Source organism: Guyanagaster necrorhizus (assembly GCF_019112545.1).
Source record: "Guyanagaster necrorhizus MCA 3950 unplaced genomic scaffold BT62scaffold_3, whole genome shotgun sequence".
NCBI lineage: Eukaryota > Fungi > Basidiomycota > Agaricomycetes > Agaricales > Physalacriaceae > Guyanagaster > Guyanagaster necrorhizus.
In genome coordinates, this window is record NW_025064882.1 from 364,506 (window position 1) to 384,407 (window position 19,902).

A 19,902-nucleotide genomic window follows, 5' to 3' on the forward strand; every position below is an offset into this window, starting at 1 on the left:
GGTCATGTTTGGGTCGATGTAGTGGCGGCTTGGGCAACTGTGCCATCGTTCTGTTCTACGTCGTTGACATCGTTCCATCCAGCGACCACGACCTTTTATCTATTTATCGCACGGATTACAGACCGACGAGGTGACATACTCGTGCCTCAGCGCGTGCCCGACGATTTTCCGGGTTCAATTTGGGTCTAGTGACGAAGCCGGCCAGGCCTGATTCGCTATTCATATAAAAGGACACCATCGCTCCGCCAAGATGCCCCGCCGCGCTTCCACCCGCACCACCACTACCTACGTCGAGCAGCCAACATATCAGCCTTCTGCTGCCCCCTACCCTGCCCCGACGTTACCCTCTGAGCTCGTCGTGCTCCGGACGAACTGGAAATGGGCCGCGTTAAGTCAGTTTTTCTTCACCTTTTCCCAGTTGATGTCTATGGACGACCTATCGTTGAATGTAGGCTTCATATTCCAGGTATCTTTATATCATCTTGACTAACGTCCTTTTTTCCAGGACATCGAAGAAGATCTAGTACAGGGAAGCAACATATATCTGCCCCGCGTCATGCAGAGATTGTTGTATACGCTTTCGTACGATCGCAAAATAACGTGAGCATCGTTACTACCTTTTTTACTGTCAAAGTCGCGTATTGATCGCGTTTTAGGTCGAACAACTGGCAGACAGCTCTGCGAAAACAATATTACAAACGCGACCCGGCCGCGAACCCGATAGGACCTGAACCGTTCCCTAGCGCGTCAATGTCTCACACTCGGACAACTTCACTCGCCACACCGGATTCCCAATCTCGTGCAAAGACTGAGGACTCTGAGGTGGCCGACAAAGTCAAGAATGAGACGCCAGCTATGTCTGTTCCGCCTGAAGAAATCAAATCTGATGTTGGACAAAACGAGGAGACTATAAAATCTGAGACTCCTGCTGCAGAAGAGCCTCCACAGGAGGAGGGAGAGGAGCCAGAAGAGTCCAAGGACTGGCTCGAGTTGTCCATGCTTGAGAAACTCGATTCCATGCATCTCTTGATGGAATGGCAATTCCAAAACGCGACCCGACTACGAACCCTTATGAAATCGGATGACGACTTGGCAACCTGGGTGAATAACCTATGTTTCCTCATACCTGAGTTTCATTAATGAAGTTCACACAGCGGATCGAACCCATTGGGTACGACTCCAAGAGGAATGCCTATTGGCTGGTGGGTGCCGACCGATTATGGATACAACGAGAGCCTCCGAGACCCCCGCGGTCTTCGAAGAGCCTTAAACGCAAGAGACCGGAACCCAAGGTCAAGAACAGGAAGGGGAAAGCCAGCCTTGCGAAACGTGCACGCATAGAGCCGCCTCCTAAAAGAGGCAAGGCAAAAGCCAAAGCCAAAGAAGACTCTTCCCCCGTTGGTCGTCGCAGTCGCGCTGCCAAAGCCCAGGCGAACATCAAGCTTGACGCGCAGGCCAGGGAGTTGGCAGAACTCAACCGACAGGCCGCCGCTTTTAGTCGGAGCGATAGTGGTTTGAGAACGTCAAGTCGACGACAACTTGCATCTACACCCAAATACACTCCAAGGGGGACACGAAACAGTGCACGGCTAAGGGGGACTCAGAATGACGATGAGTGGCAGGCAGTTCCAGAGGAGTGGTTGAATGAAAGCGTTAATGGTAACAGGAACACAAGAAGCAAAAATTCGAAGTCCAAGACGGGTTTAGAGAGCGAAGGGAGCTCTATAAGTGATTTGACAGATTTGAGCGACGAAGAAAGTGAGGAGAAGGCGAAAGGCGATGACGATGACGATGACGACGATGACGAGGAAAAGGAGGAGGAGGAGGAGGAGGAGGAGGAGGAGGAGGAACAAGATCAAGGTGAGGCAGATGAGGAGGGAGATGAGGAAGGGGACCCTCCGGAACCTGTAATTGAGCAACTGGAGGAACAATACCAGGTACCTACAGACTTTATTGAATGGGAGACCGTAAGTCAGCTTACTTCTCGTCGAGTCTGTCTCACTGCTCGTCAGATATGCGTTACATTGTACGAATGGGAGCACACAGCGGAGCGCTGGCAGAATGCTACTCATTACGCGGAGAAAGCACTGTACAAGGTCTTGACAACCTCCATTGTTCCAGTTATCACTGAGGAGCTTCGAGTACGTGTTCCTGCTAAACTGACCGTGATCTGTGTTTGACGTGAATTATAGGAAGTCGCTCGTAAGAAAAAGATCGAGGAAGCTGTTGTACATCGCAAACGCTCATCTCGCATAGCTATCAAGGAATCTGTGCGAGAGGAAGCTCGTCAGGCAATTGCAAGGAAAGCCGAGGAGGAAGAAAAGATGAGTCGTGCCAGGCGTGCAGAGGCCAGGCAGCAGAAGGAAGAAGAAGCCCGTCAGAAACGGGAGAATGCTCGCGAGCAACGAAGAAACGAACGAGAAGCCCGGGAAGCGCAAGAAGCCAAAGATGAAGGCGAGAGGTAATTGTTCTGCGTCTTCTGTATGAATGCATGTTGACCGTCTGCTTCAGCGCCGGTATGCCGGTCGACGTCGTTGGTAATGGGGCTGCCGTCGACCGACAAGCGAATGGCACATCCGGGCACCGTACTTCGAACGGTGTCGCCAGTGGATCTCGCACTCCGGCTGGCGAGGACTGGGAGTTGGATTGCGAGATATGCCTTCGCCGGGGCGTAAATCTCGTAGGCATCCTTCATGATTGCTCTGTAGTCGTTCTAACTTGAATCTTCTATTCTGTTTTCAGGATGATGGAGTTCCTATGATGTGCTGTGGATCATGTTCCAAATGGCAGCATATATCTTGTCATGATCAAGCTGACTTTCGATCTGGTCGTCCAAGAAGGAACTGGGAGCAAGTGGAATTTATCTGCCGAAACTGTTCACAGACAAAACGACAGTCGCACTATTCCAATGCGCATCCACCTCCTGCAGCAGGGCGCGATCAGTACCTTGCGCTGCGTGCTCCTGGATCCGTCGCGTCGACGAGCAACTCTTATGGGAATTACAATGCTCCAGCGTATCCTGGATACAATCCCTACTCTCAACCTACGAAAAACTACAACCACCAGCAGATGTCTGATGTACGTTCACATGCCGCACAAACTCAATCATCGTATCCGCTTCAAACGAAGGCCATATCCTTCACCCATTACCAACCCCAACAACGCGGCTTCTCTCAAACACATTCTTCTTATAACGCGGCACCCTATGTACAGCCGTATGGACAAGCAGCTTCTGTCGGACAATACGGACAATACACGGAGTCAATAACTAATGGATCAAATGGCTACGCGTATCCAGTAAGCTGAGGGTCGATTTTATTTTTATTTTTTTCTGACTCCGAGTTTAGCGTTCTGCACCAAGTGCTAGATGGAGCGTTACGACTCCAGCACAACAATCTCCGGGATATGGCACAGCTTCCTATCCCACTACAGAAAGGACCTCAGCCAGTGGGCGTCAGTATCCGGACACTCAAAAATGGCAGCATCAGCCTACACAAAAGATGACGGACGCATACAGCACTGGCTACCACCCGAACACTTAAATTGACTTATTGGTTTCGAGATAATTAGACGGCACCTTGCATGTTTATTGGATCTTTTATACTGTGTGTCCGGATAGAAAGGTGTTTTTTTTTGTTTATTCTGTATGTGTGTACATGTCCGAGATGTAATAGTGATACAACTAGTAATACACAGTGCCATGATAATGGCTTATCGAATTGATTCGTACATTTTGTATGCTGGAGTTTTGAACGTAAATACGTCTGTGTCAAGAGGATCCTGGTCCCTGTGGATATGTTAGTTAGAAAATTTCGGGGATGAATACAACATACTCGATAGGTCCCAAGACACGTAGACCCCGAACATGGGTATCCTTACCGCTCTGGTGGTTGGTCATGACGATGATCTGGAGCACGTAGGCGTAAATGGGTTTCCTAGAAACAAAGGGCATCAAGGACCATCATTAGTTGAATTTGGGCTGGACATACAGCCCGTCACCGTCCTCGTTGGGTTCCGATGAGATATCGAAAGTTAGCCAGCCATCCGGTTTATCCAATGTTATTATTCGAACATCCTGCAGATCCGTTGAGCCTGTTCCGGCACGAATGGCAAGCGTCGCGGGGGTATACGAGTCGTCCAGAGGATGACTGAGGTATATGCTCAGTTTCTACGGTGATGTCGTCAGCAACAGCAGCGTAACTTAAACAGTAAGACGGACCTGGACGGGCATTTTTCGAGGAAACTCGATGGTGATGAAATGAGGCTGGGGACCATCCGAACTGGGAGATTTAACGACGACGGTGGCATTTCAACGCGTCAGGACTCACTGCCAAAACGTCTCAGAATCACCGTCTCGCAAGCACTCGACCCCGAAACCGAATTTTGCAGAGGACACGGACCATTTGGCGCGTGAAGAGATATCTGGCCAAGGAAGGATTGGTGGTCGTTTCATGGCTGAGTTACTGTTGAATAGCGATGATTTTAAGCAATGGTACTATATATCGTTTACCTGAGAGGAGAAAGGGAGCGTTGAGGTTGGCGTCGTCGATGAGAGGCAGAGGCTGTCCAGGAGGAGGAAGAGACATCGTGGTAAGAGGCAAGCCGTGACCGTGTTGCAGCAGTGTTCCTTGCCTCTTGCCTTCCATGGAGCTCCCCATCGAAGACTACCGCCGGTACGGGCGGCAGATGATCCTCGATGGATTCGGTCTCCCAGGTATTTTTCATTCTTACCTTTCGACCACCATCATCGTTTCTTATCCATCGCCAAGGTCAGCTCAAGCTCCGGAATTCGTCCGTCGTCGTCGTAGGCGCCGGTGGACTCGGATGTCCAGCCCTTCAGTATCTGGGTGCAGCAGGATTTGGTGAACCCAGATCATCCTTTTCGTCGAGATACTAGCTGACATTGCGCCAGGAAGAATAGGCATCATCGACCACGATGTCGTAGAAGTATCCAATCTACAACGACAGATTCTGCACAATGAAAGTACCATTGGACTTCCCAAGGCTGAATCTGCAGCAGAGTCACTTCGACGGTGAGGGTACCTAGCAAACGTCCCGCCATTTAAGCTCATTTGGTACAGACTGAATTCTCGCCTGAACCTGGACGTGATAATCGAAGCCTTGACGCCACAAAATGCACTTCATCTTCTGCAGCCATACGACATCATCCTCGACTGCACAGACAATGCACCGACACGGTATCTACTCTCAGACACTGCGGTCGCACTCGGTAAACCACTCGTGAGTGGGGCTGCTCAGAAATTTGAGGGACAGCTCTGTTGCTACAATCTTGGCCCCGACGGTCCTTGCTACCGGTGTCTGTTCCCAACGCCTCCAGCCTCAGAAACAGTGGGGACATGCGCAGAGACAGGAATCCTCGGTGCAGTAACTGGCGTCATTGGCAACATGCAAGCATTGGAGGCCATCAAAATCGCTACTGGTTTACACGGTCCGTAATTTCTTGGACGCAGTATTTTCCTGATCACTGATATCCCATCGTTAGACCAGAAACCATCTCTCCTCGTTTTCTCCGCCCTGGGTTCACCCCCGTTCCGTAGCATCAAACTTCGGTCGCGCAGGGCTAGCTGTCCTGTATGTGGGACAGAAGGAGAGGAGGTTGGTGAAATCAAAGATATCGACTACGTTCAGTTCTGTGGAGGTGCTGCTCCGGACTGGGAGAGCCGCGGGATGATTGAAGGACGATCCGACCGGCGGATACGCGTTCAAGTACGTTAACTGAAGTTTCCGTGTAAGACTACTGCTAAATACTGCTCTTTAGGACTTTAATGATGTATTAGCAAAGAAAAAGGTCAAGATCATCGATGTTCGACCTCCAACAGAATTTGGGATTTGTCGGTTACCTTATTCAATAAGTAAGTCTTCGTCCCCAAAGAACGAGCGAATAAAATAAAGAAATTTATGTAGATGTTCCTCTCAGCGTCCTTGTTGCCAACCCTGCCGAGCAGCTTCCAAGCGACAATGAAACAGAGACATATATCGTATGTCGTCTCGGCAATGATTCACAGATAGGTGCGGACGCCCTACGAAGCGTCCGAACTGGCAGCTCCATGTCCATCAAAGATGTTATTGGAGGTCTTCGCGCTTGGTCAAGAGACATTGATAGAACATTTCCAGTGTACTGATCTATTCCATTCCTACATACATTTACAATACATTTATAATAAGCGTTATGTACTTGATCTAATTAAGCTATTTCTCTAAGAAACCGTATCAGCGTCAGATGATCAGTTATCAGCAAATGGACGTACTTGCAAGCTTCAACCACTTGGGCACTTTCTTTGTTTCAGAGGATGAGCCTGAAGAACCTGGTATCCTAGACATGGGAACGTTGGGTGGGGGTGTATCCAGTACTTCTGGAGGCCTAGGTAAGTCAACGGCCTGTGAAAGAACATTTGTGATCAAAGGCGCGGGGACGTGCGACCCTTACAACCCAATTAGCGACGTAAAAGACCATTGTTCAAGTTGCATTTACCATTCAAAGAGTCATCTTCAAACCGAATGAGAAGTACAGATGATGGTGCCAGTTGTAGCTGTGCTAGCGTCAAGTCGCGAACCTTGAGATCAGAGACTTTGAGGTCTCGCTTTGGGGGCTGATCTATGTGACGATGAGTATGCAGTGCCAAAATTAATGTTCCCATACGCACAAAGAATAAACTTGATGGGCTTCACATCTTCTCGAAGCAATCCCCTCACAAAGGCGTATACAGAACGGATCTTATCTGTTGAAGGGAAGGCCTTCTCCAGCTGCGTCCTGTCGGTGAAGCGGATACGTATCGTTGTCTGCACCGTGATAAGTAACTAAAGTAACAATGTTTAACGAGATATCAGATGAGAACGCACAATTGGCCATCGATCCCGCTTTGCCTGATCCTCGGCCTCTTTCACGGACTTTAACTGCAACGGTGCATTCGTAAGCGCCTGGGTACGCGCGGCCAGCTGTGACTGAGCGGCTTTCAAGTCTGACGAGGTGGGGATAAAGTATTCATCTGGTAATGCGGCTACGTAGAATTCGTCGTCAACGTCTGATTGTAGCGAATTCAATTTAGTGCTTACAGGGAACGGTGGCGATCACGTCAGAAGGTTTATAGACTTTGAAATCGGACTTTGGCTGCGACGTATTCACCACGGTGTCTGTATTCGTCATTGAGGAAGGGCCAGCAGCCGCCTGTTGTTGTTCGGACATGGTGGTATGTGTTCACGAGAAAGGGTATTACAAACTGGGATGTATTATTCAACAACCACACAATTGAAACGCGATCACGAACGCTCTCACGTCGTAAAAAAAAAAAGGAAGATAATTCAGATTACCTGTAAGAATACGTGAGCTATGGGCAAAAAATCAAGACACAAGAAAATGAAAAATCAGGTAGAAAAAAGTTGTCTCATACCGTCAGCCCCAGGATGCACTGGCAAGTGATCCCTTTGGTGTGAGACCGACAGCAATCGAACGCAAATTACATGAGTAGCATCATAGAGAAAAAGAGGAGAAAATAGGCAGAAACGCGACTCACTAGCTGTAGATGGTGGGAAAAGAAAGAGAAACAATGCGTTATATATAGTTTTGTAATATTTGGCCATACTTGGTGCGATGGCCGGATTGTGCCGAGAATCTTCGATGCAAGGGAATCTCCGTCGTCGAGGAATGAATTAGTCAGGGCCTGTGTACGTTTTTTGTGCAGAGTGTCTGTACGGACTCTGATTTAGAGCGTCTGGTGTTCATGTTGGATCAAAGCACCATTCACAGATATGCCACAGTGCTAGTCTGCCAGTGCTAACTCTTTATCACAAGCCCAACTTTTATGATCAATAAAAATGCACCAACGAAGAAGAGACTACTTGTCAGCATCAAAAAAATACTGGCCCATCATATTTTTGTTCTACGAACCCTTTTTGATAATCCATCTGACGTTATATTCCGCCTTGAAGCAAATAACAGGGGAAATATACGTTGCAGCGGGAGACACAAGGCTAGTGAGCCAAGGATGGACGTTCAGACGTTCAAGTTCAGAAGGGGCGACGTACAAAATCCAAAGAGCCAAAGATATTTCACGGGCGGAGGTCCCAAACACGGCGGTGTGTACGCTGGTGGTGGTTGCCACCTTTCATACGGCGGAGGTGCACTGGTTTCTTCAAGTTCACGTGGTATCGAACAAGCCTGGGCATTAAATCAGAAAAATGCGGAATGGGCTGTCAACGTACGTTTCGCTCCGTATCTACGACATCCACCATTTGAGTGCATGAAGCAGACATTAACTTGGGACGGCAAGCAGAGTCGCAAGTTCGCAAGCGCCTTTATGATGTTGCGGAGGTCCGTTCAGCGGCATAGAATGACGGTAATCCAGCCATCATGTCGCTCTGAAAACTCCGCGTAACAAAGTTCAATGCATCTGATGAATACTTCAGTTATAGGCTGACCAAACGCTTAACGTCGCATGTCGGCACAAGGTTCTACAAACACCGATAGATTCAAGGGTGTTTAACATCGTTAGATATACGGCGCGGGTACGACGGACGCTCTGGAAGTAGATTCTTTCTCGTGGGCATATTCGGCAAGACTTGAGAACGTGAATCCGTACTGGAAAAGAGGCGGCCTTGGTCTCGTGCGGCGGCGCAGATAGATGAGAGGGATGTCATTCCATGGGCTCTTTCAAGATGATGTACGTGAACGAGTACAACTCTTCGGTTTCAACCCAAGCTTAAATGTAGATCTGAAAAATGTTCGTAACATTTCTTCAAGGAATCATATAAATGCCCAGAAATGCACTCGAATTTATTGACATCTTCATTGTCATCATACGCTATCATTGGAACCGTTTGCTGCCCAACAAAAATGTCCACAACCAGCCGCGCACGGATGACCTATGAAATCACTCATCTTGTCCATCACGGTATTCGTAGTTTCGGATGTTTGCACATCAACCGTGCTCACGGCACTAGTGGTCGAACTGCTATCATCATCTACAACGGTCTCTGTAGAGCTACGAGCAACTGATCGCCCCCGATGATCTTCAGTGGCGGCTGTAGCCGGCAGAAACGACTTTGGAAGGTGCACCATTGGTCGTTGCATGTAATATCGCTGATAGCAGACATGATGGCCACCGTGAGAGCATATTGAACACTGGAAAAGAAGGCCGCGGACAGGAAGTCGACTACCAGATCTTCATCAATCGCAGTAATGGTGAAACAGAAAATATGCTGTACCATATGTTACACATTGCCGGCGGCGCTTTGCACGCCGAACAGAGCCAGTAACCTGCGTTGCGGTCAGTCGTACCAAGAGGCAGTGCCAGTGCTTTGCGGCATCGACCGCATGAAGTATAGATGGTAGTTTCAAGCTTTACATCATTTATGAGCACTACATGCCAACAGAGCAAAATCGTGCCCACCTGACTGGCCTGTCGAATCTCCTCAGCCTCACAGACCTTCCGCAAATACGCAGCACAAGTGTGTAGTCGCAGCCTGGCAAGTTTATCTGGATATGAACAAACGCATCTTCATTAATATCCAACCGCGGAATCTTAAATGACAAGAGTTACCAATGTAGGAGTCAAGGAAGCCAACGACTCTTCGTTTATCTATGCGGAGTTCTTTGGCCACTAGAACAGACAACATCGCACACATTTGCATGTCACCCTTTATGGTATTAAGTTTGGCATATTTCATTCAATATGTTTGTTTCACACACCTCATCAGCAAAGTCATCGAGAGCGTTGCGCAAGGCCTCCCATGCCAAATCTCGACACCTTTTCTCCTCCAACCGAACGAGATCTTGGCGTCTATCTGTCACATCGACAACAACAGCGGGGAAACTACCATCTCCTTCGCCCACATCTAACATGGCTTCGGAAATAGTCGTGCTCTTCTCTTTCTGATGAGTTACGTCACGAGCGGTCTCCTCGGTCTTGATGCCATTCGCACTTTCAGACTGGAGGCCTTCTCCCACAGTAACAGTTTTAATGCTGCTCTGTGAAGTCCTGAGCTTCAGCGGTTTTGTGGAACCGGGACCCGGCAGAGAAGCGATAGTTGAACTACGGCTACGAGATTTCTTTAGAAGAGAACTCGGTCTTGTTGATCTCTTTGACGAGCTGGACCTTGAAGGCAAACGTGGTGAAGGTCGGGGCGACTCATGATTGTCATCATATTCTGAATCAGTGGAGCGAGGTGATGGCGACGCGTCGTCATCGTCATCGTCATCCTCTTCATTGTCCTCTTCATGATCCGACCAGCGTGAATGGCCAATGACATGGGAGAGCGGACTGGGGAGTACTGATGATGACCTCCTTGCAGGATGATTAGGCGAGAAAGGTATCTGGACGCCTTCATCGCCGCTAGTAGGACCATCGCCTGCCATTTCCACATCGTCTTCATTCCCGCTTGGAGATGAGTCGGAATCATCTAAAGCACCCTCCCCGACGTGTCGGAGACTGCTGGTACTTCTGTCTCCAGGGCTTGAACTGTGAATCGACACGGACGGCCGACGATATACAGAAGGACGTCGCATCATTGGGGACTCTCCTGAATCTCTTCTTCCCAACGGTGATGGTGTACCTGGAGGAAGAGGGGAAACGCCTTGTCTTGGTGAAGAATTCTTAGACGATGATGGTGTCATTCGACGTGAACCGGAAACACTGCGCTGTGCAGATCCAGGGTCAACATTATACCCGGAACCCCGACCAGGGCTGACTTTCTTCGTCAGAGTGGCCGACGAGTCTGTTCTCTCAAGAGGAAGACTATGCCTCCCAGGAGATGGAGACGACGGAACATTACCAGGCGCCGAAAATAGTTTCACTGGATTCGAATGGACACCAGCACTTCCATTTTCATCTTCAGGTTCTGGCACTAAGTCAGCCAGTGAGGCCTCAACAAGCAACCACACTTGTCCCGCGCGATTTCTCCCTGTCTGAAAGGCCAGCTGGATTGACATCAGCATATGCCCATGGGCAATGATCAATCGAATCTCACCTGTGCATTGAGAGCACATATTTGTTTCCGATCTTCACCTTTGAATCTGTAACCTTTCGCTAATCTGGTGAAAGCCGCTACTTCATGTTCAGCTCCTGGTAGATTGTAGGTGCCCGTTGCCTGGCATTCTGGAACGTATGGACTGTCTCCCAGAGCTTTAAGTTTTGACTTCCCATATTGGGGCATCCGTTCGCGTTGCTCCGGGGATCTTTTACCATTTCTTCAGCGTCCAGAAAACGGTACGAATTCCGAAAGGACGTACACATCGTCATAAGGTGGTTCCCAAAGCTTCTTGTCATTGGATACGAACGCTAGGGTGCCAGAAGCCTCCCAACTTGCGGATACCTTCGTGATCGCATCAAGAGGCTTGGTAGCATCTCTGAGATCAATCTGAGAAAACATTCCAGACGAATGCTGCGCCCAAATGGCATGTGAGTCTCCGAATGTCATATCTGCGTAAATGTGTGCATTGAAGGCAAGTATTTGGGAGAAAAATGAACAACTGACCCGTGACACCACCCTCTATCGCAGAACCTGTTACAGACCACTTTGCTATCCAACCTCTTCGCACATCCCAGATTTCGATTGCATCGCCCATTCCAACTACGACATTGGGTGCCTTCATTCCTGGTGCCAAACCCGAGTTGCTGTCCTTGTTTACTCCGTTCTGAGACGCATCTCGACCACCAAATCCAGCAACATCAAGTCCAAAGGTACGGTTTCCTCTTTCGGCGGTTCCTGCAAGAGCCGACGGTTGAGACATGTCTGGATTAGAGCCCGTTCCGAGCTCAGCATTCGACACTATGGCGATCTCGCATTCGTATGACGGGCGCCACTGAACCTGACGAACTGGAAACGAAGGATGTAGAGTGTATGTTGCTTTGTGAGGGATATGGACCCAAGTCGATGGCCATGTCAGGTCCCAAACCTGTATTAGAATTCAAAAAGATAAAAAGCATATTCGTAAGTATATCGACCTTTACACAACGATCCAGTCCACCAGAAACTATCCATCCTAGACCACCATTCGGGATATCCCCACCTGGAACCATAGTCGGCGCACCTGGCATCGTATTGGAAGCTGTATAACACCAATCGAGGGCCGTTACAGGCGCTGTGTGCGCGACAGGTATACGATCCAACTGCCCACGTTGACCCATCTGTAAATCCCATCTGCATAACGGAATCAGTACAAGTGTGGTCGAATAGCTTTCCTTATTGACAGACCGATACAGGCTACCGTTATCTAAACCGACCACAACTTGCAGTGGGTGGGAGTTTACAGGAGAGAAGACTGCACTCCGCACTGTGGTAGGATAACGTATGCGGTTGATAGACTTGCTGAGATCCCTAATATCCTTCCAGATATTCGCGTCAACGCAAAGGTAAGGGGTGTCAACAGACTGACCCATATGCGCAAATCGCCATCAGACGATCCAGTAACACAGTAATGGTGAACAATGGAAGACACTGAAAGCTTGTGTATCGAACGCGTATGGTCCTTCGTCCGTCGTTCTGTATAAACAACATGTCAAAAGGAATGAAAGGTCGTCGATGTTGCACTACGGACCATACTTAGATTTCACCAAGTCCCACATGATAATTTCTCCGTTACGAGCGCTCGTCAATATCTTGTTGTTGAACTCTGTCGTCCATGAGTGTCAGAGAAAACTGAAAATGGACGCGAGACTTACGACCAAAACCCCAGGCGACATCAGTACTGGCACTGTCTATCTTCAGACCGCTTCCTTCCCAGAGATTGCGAGAGGCTTCTACTCGATGGCCGCCGCGTCCAACAGCAGCTTTATGCTCGGAAGTTCTGGCCTGAGTGGGGTCCAAGATGGTCAGTACGCGAAGAGCTATGAAACGTCCATCAGCTCAGACTGTCGATAACGACGCGAATACCAACATTCTTTGCCTGCCACTGCACAGCGGGAACCATCTTCGCTCTTGCATATAGCACTTCTGCCGTTGGCGCAGGCTCTTTGTAGGCGTACGTTGCGACTAGGCCCAGAGTATCCATGAGTGCGGGAGTCGGAGAAGAGGTCGTTGAGGGTCAGCGATGTCTGAATGCTCAGCTGGGGAGCAGACATAAGGTCGACGCGTCTCGCCGAGGAAAGATGATGATGGCAACAAGAAGGACAAGTTGCACCTCGTGACGATTACATAGCTCATCGATTCAAAGGTCGCTGCTACAGCATGGGTAATTACAGGGATATAATAGATATATAGTCCTTCAAGTGCATAATGAAGAGAAGAAAGCAGGATATTATGCAGATGCAGCGTCGACCATGTCTTTGTCCAAGTACTACTCTCATGCAAGTATTGTCCAAACCCCACCCAGCAAACAGACCACCGTCGTCACGACCATTCCCATCAATGCCTTTTGCGATACGAGGACCACCGGCGAAGCCTTGGAACTCGCAGCACTTGGTGTTCCGTATATGGACTCGTACTCGCTAAAGGCCATTATCGACCCAGTAGCAGGGGCTGTTGTAGGCGTGGTGGCAGGGAATGTTGGCGTGAAAGTGTCCACTATCAATGTTGTGATACCATCGATAGTGGTGGTGTATGTATAGGGCGTCGGCCCATGAGGGGTTCCGGACGTCGAAGCTGGAGCGCCAACGACTTGAGCGACTGTGGTAGTGGTATCCGTGTTTGTGGTCGCCGTCGTAGCTGTGGCAGCCGTCGTCAGAGCCGTCGTTGTTGCTGTGGTAAGAGCCGTCGTTGCTGTGGTACGAGACGTCCCAGTCAGCGTTTCCCTAAAAACATTGAATATTGTTAAAACGCAAATAATTCGCTGAAAATTCTCACAGCGTCTGAGTGGTAACAACTCCCAACAGTGTGTTTGTAGAAACTACGATGACCACCGACTCGGCGTTCCTGAACGCATCCTCTATATCAGCAGTGCGAGCTCGCTCATGCGCAGCAGACTTACGCATCAACAATTGTTTCCGTCAGCTGCGCCTCTGCAATGGCAACGAAAAGAGCAGTGACAGCGAGAAAGAAGAAACGCATTTTGGGCGTGAAGGTCGTAAGATGGTACACCAGGAGCTACCAGGAGGCGATGGGTGGAGCAACGAGCTGCCCTGCAAAAGCAAGGGCGCTTCCTTCCTTGTTTGGTTATGTTACTTTCCAAGGCTCTTCTCCTACCATGTTCGAACCAATTCGAGGCGGCACTCGCGGTGGACAGGCTGAATTCAAATGGTCGGATGTCTCTGCGGACAAGGACAGAGAGGTAATCGCTTTCTATTTCAATGGTTTCCATGTCTAATAATGTGTTACAGAACTATCTAGGTCACAGTATCAATGCCCCAACAGGACGTTGGCAGAAAAACAAGGATGTCCACTGGTACAACAGAGACATTGTAGACTCAGAGACAGAGAGACTAGAAGAAATCAGAAAGATAAAGGAGGCTGAGGCTGAGGCGCTCTCTGTCGCACTGTGCGTCACACTTTATTTGACTGGCATTGGCCTCACACTGACCCTGATTTCTAGTGGATTTGCTCCAAACGCCAAAGGTGCCGTCGCGAAGGAGGAAACTACTTCTACTTTAAAGTCCATCGAGGATGCAACTTCTCCCGATCAACACGCGTTGGAAAAGGAAGAAAGACGGCGCAGAAAGGCTGAACGGAAGGAAGAAAAGAGAGCAAAGAAGGAACAGCGTCGTCTAGAGCGACGGGAGAGACATGTCAGCATCGAAACCCGAAGACGAAGGGAATACTCCAGCTCTCGCTCAAGATCGCCTCGTCCCCGTTCTCGGGAACGAAGAGATTATGATGATGATCACCCTCGACGTCGAAGCAGATCACCTGCAACACCACCTTATCGTGATCAGCACAGGATACTTCCGGGGAACTATGATGACACATTCCGGGAGAAGGAAAGGGAGCGGGACCGTCAACGATGGGATGCCAACTCGAGACAATACGAACCGGGTGTTAGATGGGGACGAGAGTAATCTTGTATGTCTTTCATTCTATGGTTGACATCGAATATAATGTGTGGTGTAACTCATTAGATGAACTCAAGGTTCCCTTTCCATTAGCCCTTCAGGGTCAAGTATTGCCAGTGAAAGGCACCAATTTCAACGACTAGGCACAGAAGGCAAGTACTAGGAAGGAAACGTACGTGAAGGCGTGTAGATTGGTGGTGTCACGGCATTCGATACCTGAGTGGATGCGATGCGGCACGAAACATCGTTCTTCGTATGCCCCAGACTTTTCAACGAAATTCAACGCAAGGTACACGCAAATCGGCGTTGGGAAACACAAGACGTTGTTCATAAATAATAAGCACGGAGTTACATTGAATCAGAGTTCTTAAGGATCCACATCATTTTACAGATCATTTACATAAATTCGAACATGCATATACACCATCCGTTGGTTCCAGAGAGACCTGGGCCAAAAGTCAGAGGGACCGCAATTTATCTAATAATATTGCCCATTCCATAACGGTTAGCCCTTTCTTCAACGCTCCATCTCTTACCTCTCTATCCCTGACCTCCTCCGTAAGTCGCCCAACGGCGCGCAAATGCTCCACGCTCTTTATTCCCAGACTCACAAGCGCTGGCGCAACGTGCAGTAAGGATGGTTCACAAGATGACAAAACCTCCTGGAAAGTGGTCGTAGCTATTGATCGTATGCTACTTATCGTTGATCCTGAACGAGTCGGTATAAAGGGTGTTGGTGATTGCAGACTTTTGTTCGGGGTGGATGTACGCAGTGGGGTATGTGAACTCGAAGTCCCCTCAACTGTCGTCCGTCGAGCCTGCGACGTTGAACCTCGTGGACTTGGTGATGCCCCGGAACGAAACCCCTTGGGTGAGGCACGGTCACGAGGAGGGGCTCGAGATTTAGATGCCGGTGAAAAAGACCGTTGCCCGTCGGAAGCAACGACATATTGAATGGGTGAGGCGCGACTGTGTATGCCGTTGACATTCTACAGAGAAGAACATATCGGTAAATTTAATTTTTTTAATACACCACGGCATTCCTTGGCTCACCTCGTGTGATAACCAATGGCTCGCAGGTGTCTCCTGGTTTTTCCCCTTCGAGTTTGGACCTCTGGATGGAGGGCTCTCCTTTGTCTCTTGCATTTCGTAGTCGCCCTGCGTCATATAATAGACGCTCATATCTTCATATTTCGCCTCCTTTGCAACTCTCTCGCGCCATGTCGAGATCGTCACAGTTCTCTCCGGCCCGTCTTCAAGAATCTGGTCATGTACGACGTCGAACTCCTGTCCAGCCTTAGGCCCAGTCCTTGGTGCTCTCCTGCCTGTACTTCCATTCATCCTTCTAGCCTTTCCGTGCTCTAGCACAGACTCGCTGACCCTCCTCAGCCTCATCGAGCTTCCATTAAGCCTCTCTAGCGCCAGCCTACCAACGCCAGATTCGAGGGCTTTTTTCGACCCCAGTGACCTAGACATGTCGCGTCTGTGCTGCTTGTACTCATAGTCACGGTCCTCCATCCCAAACTCTTCATATCCCCACGTCGGTCGCTGGCTGATACTCGCGATGCTGCGGTCGCGACGGTGGAGTTTGCACTCGGAGACACTAGGGGCGGTCTCTGTCCGAGGCTTCTCTTCATAGTAGTCCGTCTCCACGTCAGCCTGTGGCGCGCCAGTAACAACCGTATATGTCACTGCATCAAAGTCCTCGTCGAGAGGAGGGGACGTGGGCACCCAGGAATCTCTAACTCTCGTGCCCCACTCGGTCTCTGGACCTCGAGTGGTGCACTCCTGCGTGACAGCATCGAAGTCTTCGTCGAGTGGTGGCGAAGTCGGTGGAGGTCGAGGTCGACGAACCAATCTTTTCCCTCGATGATCGTTGACAAGATAGAGAACCCCAGATTCTGCGCGCAGTCCGAGCGTCAATAATTAGACTCGTTATGGTGCTTGCAGACGGGCACTCACCACTGGCCTCGGCCCAGTTGTGCATTTGTGATGTCGCAATTCGTTATTTCAAGTAGCTGTTGGCCTGAGTCTGGACACAGTGAGGGCGCAATGGAAGGAAGGGGTATGGGTTCCATATGTACGGGTTTGTATGTCGTTCCAGCTTCCACGGGGCTTTGGCATGCAGTTCCGAGATGTCTTGATACACGTGTTGACCACACCTCAATCGATATTATCATCCTGATGATCTTGAACGAATGTCACGCTTCCTCGGACAAGGGATTAGAAGACAATGATTCATGATTTCATTCAGCCTTATTTGCCCACGCAGTGGCCCGTAATGGCCATGCACACTCAAGTTCGGATATCCATGCTCAAATGCACAAAACGACTCTTTCCGAGCCCCGGAGCAGAGAATTCAAAGTTTGCTTTTCAACCGCTTAGCAATCCGTTTCTCATACTTATTAACCAGAATACGGCGCAGAGTCTTTCCGGTGGGTGATTTCGGAATCTATGTCGTATTAATGAATTGGTGACCTGGAGAGAAAAACCATCGACCCACCTCCTTCACAATCTCAATACCGCCTCGAAGCCACTTGTATTTGCTCAAACTCCCTTGATGCCAGGACTCGAGTGCCTTGATAACTTCTGCATTGCCCTTCTTCTTACCAGCTGGGCTCAGCACTACCCAGGCCCGAGGGACCTTTTCATCTGACGTCCGTCCCCCGCTTACCCCGGCTACGGTAGCATCCGATATCAGTCCCTCCGGATGCGCCAAAAGGACATCCTCTATCTCGACAGGTGCAACCTGGGATCCTGAAACTTTGAGAGTGTCCTGACAATGCCAGTGAGGAAATGGCTTCAGTGGAAGAGGAAGAGCTTTACCTTCGCTCTATCTGCGAAGCTGTCGTTGGAAAGTCAACGTCGAGTCGCTGAAGTACAGGGGGGGTACTGACAAGAAATATCCATCTTTGTCGACGGTGAATTTGTCACCAGTCCTTAGCCAACCATCATCAAACGCTTCCCGGGTCGCCTTCTCGTCATTCCAGTAACCTGGAGAAACATTATGGCTCTTAATATATAACTCTCCAACTTCATCGAAGTCTGCTTCTGTGCCATCATCACGCAAAAGCCGGGCTTCGACACCAGGTAGCAGAACGCCTGTGCTTCCTTTGATTCGTTTCAGGCGACCGCCCAAAGAACCCGAGCCTGGCTTTGTGAGTGCGGCAATCGTAGCTTCAGACATTCCATAGCCTGGATGGACGGTAAGCGCGGTCTTACCAATGAAAACCAAACGCACCTTCGGTGAGCTCGACGTCAGGCGGAAGAATAGTTAAAAATTTGTCGGCTAGGTCTTTGGGTAGATAAGCGGCCCCACAACCAATAGATTTCACGCTCTTAAAAACTTGTTTATTGAGCCTGGGATGATTTGCTATTTGATGTACAACCGAAGGAACAAGTGCGATGTTCGTGATGTGATATCTACAAGCTTGCCTTCAATATGATAACCATGTAGAGCGGTGGTTCTCGTACTTGGGTATAGCTTTCATAGCGGCTGCAAGATTCCACTTTGGAAATATAACATAGGTGTGGGGGACTATAAAGGACCGGAAGCAGTATGCGTGCAGACCAAAGCTATGGTGCATAGGAAGGAACGCAAGTGTTATTGGTATGCCTTCCGGTGTAGCAAGAAGCTAGAAAAAAACTAAATACATATTCGATAAGAAAGAACAAGAGACCTACAGACGATACCGGAACCGTTGCCTTACCCATCACGAAGGACTGATAAATAGAATAGATCAAGTTTCCGTGGGTGATCATTACAGCTGCAAAACCATTTATACATATGCGAAAGGATAAAAATCGGAAAGAACCACATTACCCTTAGGTAGGCCACTGGTGCCACTAGAGAAAACAAGATACGCCAGTGTGTCCTTTCGTGCAGAACGAATCTTGTTCTCGTAAATTGGTATATTGACCTTGACATGAGATATCATATCGGAAAAGGACTTGCGGCCCCTGACACGTCCACCCAGAATAAATATCCTCTTCCTTGACAATCCTGCCTCTTTTGCTTGGGACAAGACTAAAGGAAACAGCCGCGCCTGAACGAAAATGGTAGTTACTTTAGCCAGCTTTAATGCATGCACGAGCTCGAAGGCAGTGGAATATGAGGATATCAGGGCGAACGGAGTCGCCAGGTACAACAGCGATTGTACCAGTACAACATAATCCTAGAGGAAGTGACTTCAGAATTGGTTTAAATTTACCAGTGATGAACTTGCCGAAGAATTCTCACTTATGATTCCCACCATTTCATCGTTTTCAGCACTGATACCCAAGCAGCCGTCCGATACCAGTCCCCCTAGGGCAGCTGCCGCGTCGTGCACCCTTTCTTTAAATTCATAAAATGAGCGCCTCCTGCCGGTAACGACATCAATGTGAAGAGTGTAGTCCTTCCACTCCCGTTGATCAGGTCGATTCAGCAAGACGTTGTAGGCGTTGGTGTCCGTGAGCGGTGGAGGTTCCGGGAAGGACGACTGCACATACATGGCTGCAAGAGAAAGATGGGAAACACAGAAAAGATGAGAAAGACACTCATCTTCCCCACATTATCAAGAAGCAGGAAGCGCTGAAAAGTTTCGGCTTTGCATATAGCCGGTACCAACACATTGCCGAATTGCCGAATTGCCGAATGTCCGGATCTATTCGGACCGAGGACCGGAGTGCCTATGACGCTAGCGTGTCCAACTACATACTTTTTTTTTTTTTTTTTTTGTCCTCAGCATTTGATTAACCGCAACAAGTAAGCTAACTACTAAGACGCGGTGGAGGTACAGGGCCTCAGGATCCTCTTTCCCTCTTGTTCCAGTCCCTCCGTTCTTCCTTCTGAGTTCCCCGGGTGTTTTGGCGTGTAGTGTGGAGTAGAGTAACGGACATGTATGGTATTTTGTGCCCTCGTGGTGGGCTAATTGGTTCGTTTGATCCTGCGGTTGGCTGAAGCCTGGGGTGTTTTGCGAGC

General features: G+C 49.2%; 10 protein-coding genes across 10 annotated transcripts; 4 read left to right on the forward strand and 6 right to left on the reverse strand.

The window, feature by feature from the left end:
• The first annotated feature begins 47 nt into the window (after nt 1–47).
• On the forward strand, nt 48–3,699 carry BT62DRAFT_926632 (uncharacterized protein). The gene is made up of 9 exons (XM_043185079.1): nt 48–448; nt 506–600; nt 657–1,101; nt 1,155–1,967; nt 2,013–2,141; nt 2,193–2,461; nt 2,512–2,680; nt 2,743–3,297; nt 3,348–3,699. The coding sequence occupies exons 1-9, from the start codon at nt 251–253 to the stop codon at nt 3,540–3,542; spliced, it is 2,868 nt and encodes a 955-aa protein (XP_043044470.1). The 5' UTR covers nt 48–250; the 3' UTR covers nt 3,543–3,699.
• On the reverse strand, nt 3,610–4,813 carry BT62DRAFT_926633 (anaphase-promoting complex, subunit 10). The gene is made up of 5 exons (XM_043185080.1): nt 4,329–4,813; nt 4,220–4,280; nt 3,990–4,168; nt 3,834–3,935; nt 3,610–3,787 (listed from the first exon to the last, which is right to left on the reverse strand). Exons 1-5 carry the CDS (start codon nt 4,451–4,453, stop codon nt 3,712–3,714), a joined length of 543 nt encoding a protein of 180 aa, XP_043044471.1. The 5' UTR covers nt 4,454–4,813; the 3' UTR covers nt 3,610–3,711.
• Nucleotides 4,606–6,223, forward strand: BT62DRAFT_941600 (uncharacterized protein). Its single transcript, XM_043187796.1, has 7 exons — nt 4,606–4,714; nt 4,770–4,862; nt 4,913–5,033; nt 5,082–5,449; nt 5,504–5,727; nt 5,780–5,873; nt 5,926–6,223. The coding sequence occupies exons 1-7, from the start codon at nt 4,645–4,647 to the stop codon at nt 6,141–6,143; spliced, it is 1,188 nt and encodes a 395-aa protein (XP_043044472.1). The 5' UTR covers nt 4,606–4,644; the 3' UTR covers nt 6,144–6,223.
• On the reverse strand, nt 6,127–7,554 carry BT62DRAFT_926636 (uncharacterized protein). The gene is made up of 8 exons (XM_043185081.1): nt 7,533–7,554; nt 7,295–7,329; nt 7,075–7,238; nt 6,862–7,019; nt 6,666–6,801; nt 6,494–6,616; nt 6,270–6,443; nt 6,127–6,218 (listed from the first exon to the last, which is right to left on the reverse strand). Exons 3-8 carry the CDS (start codon nt 7,202–7,204, stop codon nt 6,211–6,213), a joined length of 729 nt encoding a protein of 242 aa, XP_043044473.1. The 5' UTR covers nt 7,205–7,238; nt 7,295–7,329; nt 7,533–7,554; the 3' UTR covers nt 6,127–6,210.
• A 449-nt stretch (nt 7,555–8,003) lies between these two features.
• BT62DRAFT_1000213 (uncharacterized protein) lies at nt 8,004–8,393 on the forward strand (the record flags this gene model as incomplete). The annotated part of the gene is made up of 1 exon (XM_043176627.1): nt 8,004–8,393. One exon carries the CDS (start codon nt 8,004–8,006, stop codon nt 8,391–8,393), a length of 390 nt encoding a protein of 129 aa, XP_043044474.1.
• A 412-nt stretch (nt 8,394–8,805) lies between these two features.
• BT62DRAFT_388634 (WD40 repeat-like protein) lies at nt 8,806–13,120 on the reverse strand. Its single transcript, XM_043180753.1, has 14 exons — nt 12,893–13,120; nt 12,678–12,842; nt 12,554–12,628; nt 12,392–12,498; nt 12,211–12,341; nt 11,961–12,156; nt 11,491–11,911; nt 11,246–11,435; nt 10,984–11,191; nt 9,707–10,933; nt 9,558–9,654; nt 9,408–9,493; nt 9,223–9,356; nt 8,806–9,170 (listed from the first exon to the last, which is right to left on the reverse strand). Exons 1-14 carry the CDS (start codon nt 13,074–13,076, stop codon nt 8,813–8,815), a joined length of 3,579 nt encoding a protein of 1,192 aa, XP_043044475.1. The 5' UTR covers nt 13,077–13,120; the 3' UTR covers nt 8,806–8,812.
• A 19-nt stretch (nt 13,121–13,139) lies between these two features.
• BT62DRAFT_926638 (uncharacterized protein) lies at nt 13,140–14,029 on the reverse strand. The gene is made up of 3 exons (XM_043185082.1): nt 13,922–14,029; nt 13,798–13,866; nt 13,140–13,745 (listed from the first exon to the last, which is right to left on the reverse strand). Exons 1-3 carry the CDS (start codon nt 13,999–14,001, stop codon nt 13,298–13,300), a joined length of 597 nt encoding a protein of 198 aa, XP_043044476.1. The 5' UTR covers nt 14,002–14,029; the 3' UTR covers nt 13,140–13,297.
• A 21-nt stretch (nt 14,030–14,050) lies between these two features.
• Nucleotides 14,051–14,945, forward strand: BT62DRAFT_1000215 (uncharacterized protein; the record flags this gene model as incomplete). The annotated part of the gene is made up of 3 exons (XM_043176628.1): nt 14,051–14,221; nt 14,271–14,428; nt 14,483–14,945. 3 exons carry the CDS (start codon nt 14,051–14,053, stop codon nt 14,943–14,945), a joined length of 792 nt encoding a protein of 263 aa, XP_043044477.1.
• A 375-nt stretch (nt 14,946–15,320) lies between these two features.
• BT62DRAFT_926639 (uncharacterized protein) lies at nt 15,321–17,094 on the reverse strand. The gene is made up of 3 exons (XM_043185083.1): nt 16,902–17,094; nt 15,993–16,840; nt 15,321–15,928 (listed from the first exon to the last, which is right to left on the reverse strand). The coding sequence occupies exons 1-3, from the start codon at nt 16,924–16,926 to the stop codon at nt 15,398–15,400; spliced, it is 1,404 nt and encodes a 467-aa protein (XP_043044478.1). The 5' UTR covers nt 16,927–17,094; the 3' UTR covers nt 15,321–15,397.
• Nucleotides 17,095–17,165: 71 nt separating this feature from the next.
• On the reverse strand, nt 17,166–19,566 carry BT62DRAFT_984280 (acetyl-CoA synthetase-like protein). The gene is made up of 9 exons (XM_043189848.1): nt 19,166–19,566; nt 18,763–19,114; nt 18,624–18,706; nt 18,414–18,574; nt 18,181–18,362; nt 17,837–18,134; nt 17,766–17,784; nt 17,443–17,715; nt 17,166–17,391 (listed from the first exon to the last, which is right to left on the reverse strand). Exons 1-9 carry the CDS (start codon nt 19,430–19,432, stop codon nt 17,299–17,301), a joined length of 1,728 nt encoding a protein of 575 aa, XP_043044479.1. The 5' UTR covers nt 19,433–19,566; the 3' UTR covers nt 17,166–17,298.
• Nucleotides 19,567–19,902: the final 336 nt, after the last annotated feature.

Excerpts from the sequence above, each read along its gene's own strand:
- BT62DRAFT_926632 (XM_043185079.1), top strand. The coding sequence starts at position 251 with ATGCCCCGCCGCGCTTCCACCCGCACCACCACTACCTACGTCGAGCAG. Across the intron at positions 1,102-1,154 it reads ATGACGACTTGGCAACCTGG|CGGATCGAACCCATTGGGTA; the intron begins GTGAATAACCTA and ends AAGTTCACACAG. Across the intron at positions 1,968-2,012 it reads ACTTTATTGAATGGGAGACC|ATATGCGTTACATTGTACGA; the intron begins GTAAGTCAGCTT and ends ACTGCTCGTCAG.
- BT62DRAFT_926633 (XM_043185080.1), bottom strand. The coding sequence starts at position 4,453 with ATGAAACGACCACCAATCCTTCCTTGGCCAGATATCTCTTCACGCGCC. Across the intron at positions 4,281-4,328 it reads GATTCTGAGACGTTTTGGCA|TTCGGATGGTCCCCAGCCTC; the intron begins GTGAGTCCTGAC and ends TAAATCTCCCAG. Across the intron at positions 4,169-4,219 it reads CTCGAAAAATGCCCGTCCAG|AAACTGAGCATATACCTCAG; the intron begins GTCCGTCTTACT and ends ACATCACCGTAG.
- BT62DRAFT_941600 (XM_043187796.1), top strand. The coding sequence starts at position 4,645 with ATGGAGCTCCCCATCGAAGACTACCGCCGGTACGGGCGGCAGATGATC. Across the intron at positions 4,863-4,912 it reads TCTGGGTGCAGCAGGATTTG|GAAGAATAGGCATCATCGAC; the intron begins GTGAACCCAGAT and ends ACATTGCGCCAG. Across the intron at positions 5,034-5,081 it reads GCAGCAGAGTCACTTCGACG|ACTGAATTCTCGCCTGAACC; the intron begins GTGAGGGTACCT and ends CATTTGGTACAG.
- BT62DRAFT_926636 (XM_043185081.1), bottom strand. The coding sequence starts at position 7,204 with ATGTCCGAACAACAACAGGCGGCTGCTGGCCCTTCCTCAATGACGAAT. Across the intron at positions 6,802-6,861 it reads AGCGGGATCGATGGCCAATT|ACAACGATACGTATCCGCTT; the intron begins GTGCGTTCTCAT and ends ATCACGGTGCAG. Across the intron at positions 6,444-6,493 it reads TGAAGATGACTCTTTGAATG|GGTCGCACGTCCCCGCGCCT; the intron begins GTAAATGCAACT and ends TTGGGTTGTAAG.
- BT62DRAFT_388634 (XM_043180753.1), bottom strand. The coding sequence starts at position 13,076 with ATGTCTGCTCCCCAGCTGAGCATTCAGACATCGCTGACCCTCAACGAC. Across the intron at positions 11,912-11,960 it reads GACTGGATCGTTGTGTAAAG|GTTTGGGACCTGACATGGCC; the intron begins GTCGATATACTT and ends ATTCTAATACAG. Across the intron at positions 11,436-11,490 it reads GATAGAGGGTGGTGTCACGG|ATATGACATTCGGAGACTCA; the intron begins GTCAGTTGTTCA and ends ACATTTACGCAG.
- BT62DRAFT_926638 (XM_043185082.1), bottom strand. The coding sequence starts at position 14,001 with ATGCGTTTCTTCTTTCTCGCTGTCACTGCTCTTTTCGTTGCCATTGCA. Across the intron at positions 13,867-13,921 it reads ACGGAAACAATTGTTGATGC|GAACGCCGAGTCGGTGGTCA; the intron begins GTAAGTCTGCTG and ends GGATGCGTTCAG. Across the intron at positions 13,746-13,797 it reads GTTGTTACCACTCAGACGCT|GGAAACGCTGACTGGGACGT; the intron begins GTGAGAATTTTC and ends CAATGTTTTTAG.
- BT62DRAFT_926639 (XM_043185083.1), bottom strand. The coding sequence starts at position 16,926 with ATGCACAACTGGGCCGAGGCCAGTG. Across the intron at positions 16,841-16,901 it reads CAACTGGGCCGAGGCCAGTG|AATCTGGGGTTCTCTATCTT; the intron begins GTGAGTGCCCGT and ends GACTGCGCGCAG. Across the intron at positions 15,929-15,992 it reads GCCATTGGTTATCACACGAG|AATGTCAACGGCATACACAG; the intron begins GTGAGCCAAGGA and ends TCTTCTCTGTAG.
- BT62DRAFT_984280 (XM_043189848.1), bottom strand. The coding sequence starts at position 19,432 with ATGTATGTGCAGTCGTCCTTCCCGGAACCTCCACCGCTCACGGACACC. Across the intron at positions 19,115-19,165 it reads TCATAAGTGAGAATTCTTCG|GATTATGTTGTACTGGTACA; the intron begins GCAAGTTCATCA and ends CACTTCCTCTAG. Across the intron at positions 18,135-18,180 it reads TGACGTCGAGCTCACCGAAG|GCTATGGAATGTCTGAAGCT; the intron begins GTGCGTTTGGTT and ends CCGTCCATCCAG.